Below are 10,133 nucleotides of genomic sequence, written 5' to 3' on the forward strand. Positions count from 1 at the left end.
CATGTTTAGTAGATCTGCTGAGCAACAGGTGGAGAGGCGAAGCGAATGGAGGGCAGTCTGAAAGCGTCTGTCAATCGAACGCTATGGTGCCCAAATCCATATTTTGAGAATAGATTAACGTGCGATATTTTCTTTGTCGCGCGATAAGAGTCTCACATTATCGCAGCACGTTAACGCCGATAACGGCCCACCACTAGTACTATCATAATGGATAATGTACAGCACTAACCGAGCTACCCAGTGTGTCTATGGCAGGGGTACTCAATTAAAAGTCCCAGAGGGCCAGTTTTTCAAAATTCCTCCCAATAAATTCTCCTGGTTGTATTGGTTTGCGTTGGTTTTGGCCTTTTGGTTTCCACGTAGCAGATATTTAAAATCCAGGTATAAAAAGCAGGAGAAAAAAATGCTGAAAACACATTTGCTACAATGGAGTATTTATTTTTATCCACATGTTGTGTTTACACCTAACAGGAGAAAAAAATACCCTGCTAAAAAAATATCCTGCTACGTGGAAACAGCACCATAGATAGGAGGACACCAGGTTTTGCCAACACGAAAATGGCACATTTGATGCAATGTTGATTAAATGCAACAGCCAATAATAAATCGTCAAGTTGCTCATAACTTTGTTTGTAGGCCTAGTCTTATGAGGGTCTTAGCATTCCAAACGAACTATTTGGGGACTGTTTAAAAGTGTGAAAAGTTTATCAAGCAATTCGTTTTTAAGTAGGCTACCACTAGTTAGCTGCCAGCAGAGCTCAAACACAGTTTGCCTTCATTTGTGTTAGCAACTAGCTACAGCTACTGCTAAACCAATTCGAAGTCCTAACACACTGTTTGCAATCAAATGTGGACCATTTCTTTTAAAGAACGAGGCATAGAGAACGTTGTGAATAATTTATTTACAGGCTCTGATACAGTCCTTCCCTTGTAGTCTCACAACCTCTAATGCCACCCTGGTAGATGCTTCTGTCCGGAGCCTGCAGTGACTGACAAAGAGGGAGAAACTGTCTGAGGGGGCGGGGCACGGCACGCTTCTTCATAGCGTCTGTGGCGCGATTTCAAAATAAGAGCCGACAGTGCGATCGGACCTTCTTCTTCTTCTTTTTTTTTTTTTTTTTAATTTTTCAAAATTATTCGAGGGCCAAAAATAGAGCTAATTGAGTATGGGGGGATCTATGGTGTGAGCTGGTTGTCTTCTGAGATTGTGCAGAGATAATGAACAGCAGTAACCATGGTGTGGTTTACATGTCCCCTGCAGAGGATAACGCTGTCAGTGTCCTCACATCAGTAGTGTGTGCGTGTGCGCGTTTGTGTGCGTGCGTGTGCGTGCGCGTTTGCTTGTGTGCGGGTGGTCTGTGTGTTTCTGAAACACAGTGCTTATGTACAGCTTTTAACCAGGCTGTGTGTGTGTGTAATGCAGAGGATGGGAGTGCTACATGCGGGCCAGAGGATTGAGGAGCAGGCCGACTTTGAAAAGGCCTACAAGAACGGTGAGGCACTCATCATACACACACACACACACACACACACACACACACACACACACCAATATGTCTTTGTGGGGCCCTCCCATTGACTTACATACATTCATATGTAGTAGTAACCCTAACATTAGCTAAAAAATGCTAAACTGTGCCTACACCTAAACAATCTCTAACCTGTCGGTGAGAAAATGTTTTTACACCTGCACACTGACGACTTCTCACTTCGCAGTAACTTCAGTCACAATTCTTATTTTCATCAGGCAAAAATCTAGAAATGCTTATGCACCTGATCTGTGTACAAAACCACTGTCACCCTAGATAAATCGGTAAAACTAAATGTGCTTTGTATATCTTCATGATGTTTTGGCCCAAGCCAATCATAGCTCAGCATCACATGCCAAAAAAGACATTTTTGCAAAGACTCACGATAATGTACTTATCTATTTCTTTCTCTCTCTTTCTCTCTGTCTCTCAGCATGGGCAGATAATGCGGATGCGTGTGCCAAGCAGTATGCGGGTACTGGAGCGCTGAAGACTGATTTCACACGGTGAGGGCTTCACATGGGCATGGAATGGAATGGAACGAAGTGTAATTTAGTGTTAAGTAATGCATTTCCATTTAAATAATATAATGTGTAGGACAAACAAGACGACCCATTTGGGTCTACTGATGTAGTGTAATTATGCATAATATCATGATGTAACACTTTAATGTAAAGGTGATGTGATGTACACCGCATTCCACATTATTATGCAAATGACATTTTTCGCTGTTTCCCCAAATAATCAATACAAATGACAGTCGTCATAATTTTCAAGTCATCAGCCATTAGAGTACAATTTAAAAGTTTTTGAATGAACCTTCCAATGATAACGGTATTTTTTAAAATAATAAAAAACTTTAAATGCTCTGTTCCACATTATTACGCAAAATAGTTTTGTAGTGTTGTAATCCAAATTTCTTTCTTTTTTCCCATTTACCTCAAAACAGTTGGAATTTGGTACCTTCTAAATTACATTTCAATGTTCAATACTTGGTGATAAGCGTAGATTTCCATGCCACGTTTAGGTGCTTTTGAGGTGATGACATTCTAACGCACCAGACATAAAACCCCATTGAAAATGAATGGGATGCTATGTCTGGTGAGTTAGAATGTCATCACCTCCAAAGCACCTACACATGGAAATCTACGGGTATATTGAAGAGTGAAGTGTGGGTCACCAGACCAAACAAACAAAAACAGCTGAGAGCAAAGCATCAAGGATATCTAGGCTTCCATAACTCCCATGCAATGCCCTGCCATTGACTTCAATGTTAAACGCAGCATTCCAGTTACAGCTTATGACCAAGTTTTGAACATCGAAATGTAATTTAGAAGGTACCAAATGCCAACTGTTTTGATGTAAATGGGAAAAAAAGAAAGAAATTTGTATTACAACACTACAAAACTGTTTTGCGTAATAATTTGGAACAGAGCATTTTGGGCATTTTAAGTTTTTTGTTATTTAAAAAAAATACCGTTATCATTGGAAGGTTCATTCAAAAACTTTTGAATTGTACTCTAATGGCCGATTACTTGAAAATTATGACGACTGTCATTTCTATTGATTATTTAGGAAAACGGCAAAAAATGTCATTTGCGTAATAATGTGAAATGCGGTGTATAGTGTAATGTATAGTGTAATGTAATGTAGTGTAATGTAATGTAATGTGATGTTTAGGATGGGCAAGAGGACCCATGTAGGTCTGCTGATGGATGGCTGGAACTCAATGATCCGCTACTACAAGAACAACTTCTCAGACGGCTTCAGACAGGTATACACACACACACACACACACACACACACACACACACACACACACACACACACACACACACACACATACACACACACACACACACCAATACTACAAGAACAACTTCTCTGACTTCAGACCGGTACACACACACACACACACACACACACACACATAGTCCCCAAGTGTGGTCTGTTCAATTGGTGTTGCTTTACGGCCCGTTCCCACTTTGCCGGCGAGCGCAATGACGCCGACGCCTTCAATTCATTTTCAATGGAAAGCGGCGACGCCCTCGCAAAGGCTTCTGGGATACGCGGTGCGGCTACTTTGACAGTTGACGCGCGTCAAAAAGTTCAGCTCCCTTCTACTTTATGCTAATTACTCGCGGCCAACGCGGAGCGTTATCCAATGATTGTCGAGTACATGAGGAATTCCCATGAAACCAAGGGCTATGTTTTGCTGCTTAAAAGTAGTTTTATGACGGGTTATCATACATTTTAATGTAAGATTCATACACTACAAGAAACTATGAAGTGCAAGGTCTTTGTGCTTATGTTCAAAGGATTATGTACATTTTGACGACATTCAAAACTACGTGAGGGCTATGAAATGTGTGAAGTAAACACATGTCCACAGTTAGGTAAGGGCAGACTTTGATGTTACTATCGCTGGTTAGCTTACTTAGTTGATATAGACGTGTAGAAAGACAGAAAGAGATATTCCGGTTCAGTGTACTCTGTCACGCCCCTGCATGTGCTCCGACAAGAAGCATTCAGTCAACAAAGGGAGGTGCGTCGCGTTTATGAGCGTCAAATGGCCGTCAAAGTGGGAACAGGCCGTTAAGTGTACTCAACGTTACTGTATTTGTTTCTGTCAGGACTCAATAGACCTGTTCCTGGGTAACTATGCGGTGGACGAGCTGGATATGAGCACCCCTCTTCATGAGCCCAAAGACTGGAAGTTCCTCACGGTAAGAGATGAGTATTATTGCATTATATTACATTACATCGTACACTACATAGCAGACACTTTTAACCAAAGCAACTTACAAAGAGGACATTCAAGCAAGTACAGGCTATGGGGACAATACATAGTACAGCAGCAGGGCTGCTGAGAGCTTTGGCTGGTCCCGGGACAAAGACATCTGAAAGGGCCCCAAACACAATACATACAATGTTATAATGATCCAATTCTGGGCCCCCTCTCTCCCTGGGCCTGGGACAATACACCACTTTCTCCCCCGACAGCAGTATGCAAGTAATGAAGAACAGATAGAGAGCAATGTAATATATAAATTGTGGATAACCTATATATTGTTGCTCTATCTGTTCTTACTAGTAGATGGCAGATGAAAAGTCAGTGGGAAATTAGACATGACCTATGAAAAGTCACCTGTGGCAAAAATAAAGTGTTACAACAGCTTGAATGGCTATTAGTTTATAATCAAGGCCTGGAAAGTCTTCAGGTAGTAGGCGTCAACGAAGTGTAATAAGGTGAAAGTGGGGTTTATTTTGAAAGCGGTGATTCCATACTGAATATTGTCTGCGTTTGGGTGTTGGGTGTTCTGAAAGGTGCCATGTAACAAATAAAATGTATTATAATTGTTCCAGAATGAGAATACATTATCTGACTAATGCACTCCCATTTAAAATGTCTTTATTAATTTGACAAGTCCTGCATGGACATATTAAAAAAACAAGGCCCGCGTGTAGCGGCATGAGTGCCTTCTTCAGGGCAGTATTATAATTTTTGTTATTTTTATTCTGTTCATTAATACTGTTATTGTTACTGTTGTTGCTGTACTGTAGTCATCTCTGCTCATGTGAAAGTGGGGTTGCCAGATGAGTAATGGTCTGTGTGTTTGCTCTGCAGCTGCCCATAATCATGGTGGTGGCCTTCTCCATGTGCATCATCTGCCTCCTCATGGCCGGTAAGAACACTCACACTATCACCACAATATCCCTAATATTCAGGGCTCGAGTTGTAGGGGGATGAGGCGGGATGCCATGCCCCCCCAACAATGAAAATGGTCTAAAATCATCCCCCTCAATGAAAATGGTCAAAAATCACCCCCCACTAAAACAGGCCTCCCTTCACATATTGTGTTAAAATTGCACTTTTAACAACTACACTTTCATTTTTTTCTCAGGGGAGAAACCCCCGAACCCCCAATAATCAGAATCAATCTCTGACCATCACCCCTGCTTTGATTATACAACTCGACCACTGCTTATATTCCCATAAAAACATTTAAACCCTTATACTGCCATAAAAACACGTAATCCCTTATACTGCCATAAAAACACTTTATCCCTTATACTGCCATAAAAACACTTAATCCCTTATACTGCCATAAAAACACTTGAGAGCACTCGAGGTCAGCCATGGGTAAGCGGTTAGGCCATCAGACTTGTAGCCCAAAGGTTGCCGGTTCGACATTACCTGACCTCATCAATACTAGCAATATCTAAAAATTTAGGTAAGATACAGCTCCAGGCCTTTTTATTAGAATAGCATGAAAAAGTTGATTTATTTCCAGAATTCCATCAATAATGTTAAACTGTCATGGATTGTAGATTCATGGCCCAGTTTTTTTTAACTATTCCAATCATTAATTTTTTTCTTTTTATATACGTTGGCCTTCCAGCTCAAAAAACCCATGAATTGGGGAATTCGGAGCATTAGAATATTGTTATAAAGTCACATTTTTCTTCATCAAAAGAAGTTTAATTCTAAATCACCAGAAATGAACCCCCATTGAAAATGAATGGGGTTTTATTTCTGTTGAGTTAGAATTAAACTGGTGAGTTAACACCAAAACGTGGCATGGAAATCTACAGGGTATATTGAAGAGTGAAGTGTGGGGCACCAGGTCAACAAACAAGAACAGCTGACAGCAAAGCATCAAGGATATCTGGGCTTCCATAACTCCCATGCACTGTTTTTGCCATTGACTTCAATGTTAAACGCATCATGGCCATTATGAAGACAGAGAATGACCTAACCAAGTATTGACCATTGCATGTTATTTAGAAAGTACCAAATTTCAACTGATTTAATGTGACCCGAATTTTGATGAAGAAAAATGTGATTTTATAACAATATTCTAATGCTGCGAATTCCCAAATTCATTGGTTTTTTTGAGCTGGAAGGCCAACGTATATAAAAAGAAAAAAAATAATGGTTGGAATAGTTAAAAAACTGGGCCATGAATCTACAATCCATGACAGTTTAACATTATTGATGGAATTCTGGAAATAAATAAACTTTTTCATGCTATTCTAATAAAAAGGCCTGGAGCTGTATACACAGAAACCTGAACATCCCTTGCACACTTCCCACCCCAACCCCCAACATGCCCCCACATATATGAAATTCAGTTGTACTACATAGGTCATTTGCACACAATGTGCAATTATTTTTAAACTTATTGGTTTAAATATTAAACTTATTCATTATTAGTAGCCTCTTGTAACCTATTTTGCGGGTGACTGATGCTCCTCCTCTCCCTCCTCCTTCTCCTCCTCTCCCTCCTCCTTCTCCTCCTCCTGCATGTGCAGGTGACACCTGGACGGAGACGCTGGCGTACGTGCTGTTCTGGGGCGGGGCCAGTGTGGTGACGGGCGGCGTCATCCTCTTCAACGGGCGGGACTTTGTGGACGCGCCGCGGCTGGTGCAGAAGGAGAAGCTGGACTGAATGTGCGCGTGTGGAAAGCAGCTGGGTCCCGCCGACACCCTCCTCAACGCCTCCTCCTCCGCCTCCTCCTCCTCCTCCTCCTCCCACGCCCACGATGCCTCCTCCTTCCCGCGCCTCCGCCAGGACTGGAGTCTCTACTGAGCCCCAACCCCGACCGGACCGGATCGGACCAACACACCACACCACGCCCCAGTCTGGGTCCGGGTCCTGGTTCGGGTTCAGGAGGCCAAGGCCTAGCCTAGCCTAGCCTAGCCTACCGAGGTCAAGCTTGGACGTCAGGTTGAGCTGTGCTGTGCTGAACCGCGTCAAACCGGCTGGGCCAGGGCCAAACCAAACAGGCCCAGGATGGGGGAAGATGTGGGGAGGAAAAGGAGGAGGAGAGGGTGGGGAGATGGGGGTGGATAGGGGGAGGGGAGGGGTGGGTTGGGGTGGGGTGGGTGGATAGGGGTGCTGCAGAGGCGAGGCGTGACCACACGGTGGGGGGAATGCTCCCAGAGCCAGAGAAGAGACTGGTCGTCAAGGCAACCCCACCGTGGCTGCTCTCCACACAGGAACCGGCTACACACATGGACTCATGCGCACTGCGCACACATAAACACACACACCTCACAACACCAACAACACACACACACCTCAAACAACACACACATTGTCACACGTACCCATTCACTTCCATGCACAACTGGGAGAACAAGAACGAGAGCATTTACAGCACTCAGCCACTGCGTCATCATTACAACATGGGTGTCTTCATCATTCTCTCTCTCTCTCTCTCTCTCTCTCTCTCTCTCTCTCTCTCTCTCTCTCTCTCTCTCGGTCACCTTCAGCATTTTGTATTTGTTATTTTCTTTTTTCTTGTCTTTTTTTCTGCTTTGGGTCCTCTTCACCTCTTCTCTGTTCTCTGTGTTTTCTCTCATCTCTTGCTCTGGAGACTGGAGACTGCTCTTCTAACCCTCTTGTCTCATTCTGGTTGCGGCTCCTTTTCCTTACCCGTCCCATGTTGTAGTCGTGCTGATACTTCTCTCTGAAAACTCGCCATAGAAACCACTCACACAAACACACACACACACACACGCAAACAAACATGCATACATGATACATGCGTGTGGGCATACACACACACACATACAGACAGACATGAATGCGTACACTGTCGTACATACATGTATAGTATACATGCACAATTCCATATTACATACATACACACAGACTTTGATGTCATCTTATTGCATCATCTGGCTGGCTTCTACCAACAGAGCTCTACAAATCCAATGACTGACAGTGTACTAGATACCCCCTTTCAACAGGGGGCAGTGTTCACACCTAAGCACCATTGTCCCCATAACGCTCAGTGGCTGCATCCATAGACATAATATGATTGTGTATATAATGTCTATGGTTACATTGTGTAGTGCTCAGGCATGCAACATTGACCGTGTCAACAGCAAAACAAATAGGATTTTACATTTGCCGAATATGTACAGACTTATATTTGCCTTGATTTTGACAAGAATTTGATTGCCTTGATTTGTCTTCCTCATGTGAAACGAACCTGTTTTGCGTTGCCATAATAACTTGTAGCCATTGTTATGAACGGGCTGTCTTGGTAGTGCTTGGGTGGGGTTATAAAAGTGATAAACCAGGCTTAGATAACTTTTAGGAAGTGGTAAACCTACTAATAGATAATCCACAGGTGCCATTTGGTTAAGCAAAAGAGGACGTCAGGCTCTTCTATTAGATGATTTACCTCAAGTGTAACTCAACCTGGGTTGCTATTGAACCAGCTTCTTTGGATAAGCCTCTGGTTAGCGGTGAGGAGGTTGTAGTATGTAGTCTATCTATGTAAAGTTACTATGGCCACAGTTCCCATTAGGCTACACAACCTCTCCACTTTTTTTTTTGTTCGCTGGGTAAAACTTCAGCTGAAGTGGGACTGCACAGCAATAGAAACAGCGGTAACACTTTATTGTAATGGTGCACTATTACAGTGGATCTACCACATTAGGTACAGTTTAATAACCAGTGTAGCAATATTTAATACCATGTAATACCATGTACCAACCCTAACCCTAGATGTAAGTACAACATTGGTACATTGTATTACACTGGTATTACATGGTACTAAATAGTGTTACACTGGTTATTAAACTGTACCTAATGTGGTAGATCCACTGTAATAGTGCACCAATAAAACAAAGTGTTAGCGAAACGGCTAATAATAGGCTTGCTGACCTTGAACATGCTAATGACATCTTGCTGGACCTCTGTTGGGCCTGCAGATGTTTGGTCACGATGGCAATACCCTGAGACAAGGACAGACAGACAGACAGACAGGAAATGAGAATGAGGAAATGTTTTTTTCAGGGACGCCAAATGTCATTGGGAAGGGGAAATGTTTGGGAACGTATGTTACCCATCTCATAACTCTGCCATGTCTCTCTCCTCATATCATGCGCCACTTCCTTCTCTTTCGCCCTTTTAGCTGCAAGCATCATGTTTCCTTTGTCCCTGTCATGTCTTCATATTTACCATTTCCTCCACATGCGTGTGCGTGCGCACCTGCATGCCTCATGCTAGACATGGTACAGTAGGCTACCCAATATATTTGCCAAGTGTAAATACAACACTAAGAGAGTGGAATCTAACAGCAATAGTTTTGGACCTACTCTCTCTAATGCTTCTTTTCCACTGCTGTTTTTCTGGTAGGCCTAGAGCTAGACGCAGCGCGACTCGGCCGCCACTTTTTGCTTTTCGATTGGGCACGACACGGCTCTATCGGAGAGCAAAAAGTGAAGGCCAAGTCGCGCTGTGTCGAGCTGTAGGCCTATCAGAAAACCGGCAGTGGAAAAGAGGCATAAGTGCCTCGTTCTTGCCATGGTACAGACGGTACCCTACTTGCCATGGCAGCTTCGCCTCTCCCCTTATTACCATACTGCCACAAGAGCTGACGTACAGTATCGCTAGTACATATCATACATAGTGGGTCGCTATCTTTTTTTTATCTTTTATTTTTTTGTAAACACTGCGAATAAGTGTGGCCATCACTTAGCCTGGTACAGACCATCCCATGATACTACAATTTCATTTCGAAATGAAATTGAAGTATTATGGGATGGTTGTTACCGGGCAAGCTATCACCTAGAGAAGAATA

The 10,133-nt window shown here is 42.9% G+C and overlaps 1 protein-coding gene across 1 annotated transcript in view; it reads left to right on the plus strand.

Moving 5' to 3' along the window:
• sacm1lb (SAC1 like phosphatidylinositide phosphatase b) overlaps positions 1 to 7,351 on the plus strand; it is a 32,317-nt gene extending 24,966 nt beyond the window's left edge. The window contains exons 15-20 of the mRNA XM_063198047.1: positions 1,424 to 1,493; positions 1,963 to 2,035; positions 3,210 to 3,303; positions 4,163 to 4,255; positions 5,158 to 5,215; positions 6,846 to 7,351. Of these exons, the coding sequence (XP_063054117.1) occupies positions 1,424 to 1,493; positions 1,963 to 2,035; positions 3,210 to 3,303; positions 4,163 to 4,255; positions 5,158 to 5,215; positions 6,846 to 6,982 (525 nt within the window). The 3' untranslated portion in view covers positions 6,983 to 7,351. The remainder of the gene's footprint in view (positions 1 to 1,423; positions 1,494 to 1,962; positions 2,036 to 3,209; positions 3,304 to 4,162; positions 4,256 to 5,157; positions 5,216 to 6,845) is intronic.
• Positions 7,352 to 10,133: the final 2,782 nt, after the last annotated feature.

This window comes from Engraulis encrasicolus, chromosome 5 (assembly GCF_034702125.1).
Source record: "Engraulis encrasicolus isolate BLACKSEA-1 chromosome 5, IST_EnEncr_1.0, whole genome shotgun sequence".
NCBI classification, from domain to species: Eukaryota; Metazoa; Chordata; class Actinopteri; order Clupeiformes; family Engraulidae; genus Engraulis; species Engraulis encrasicolus.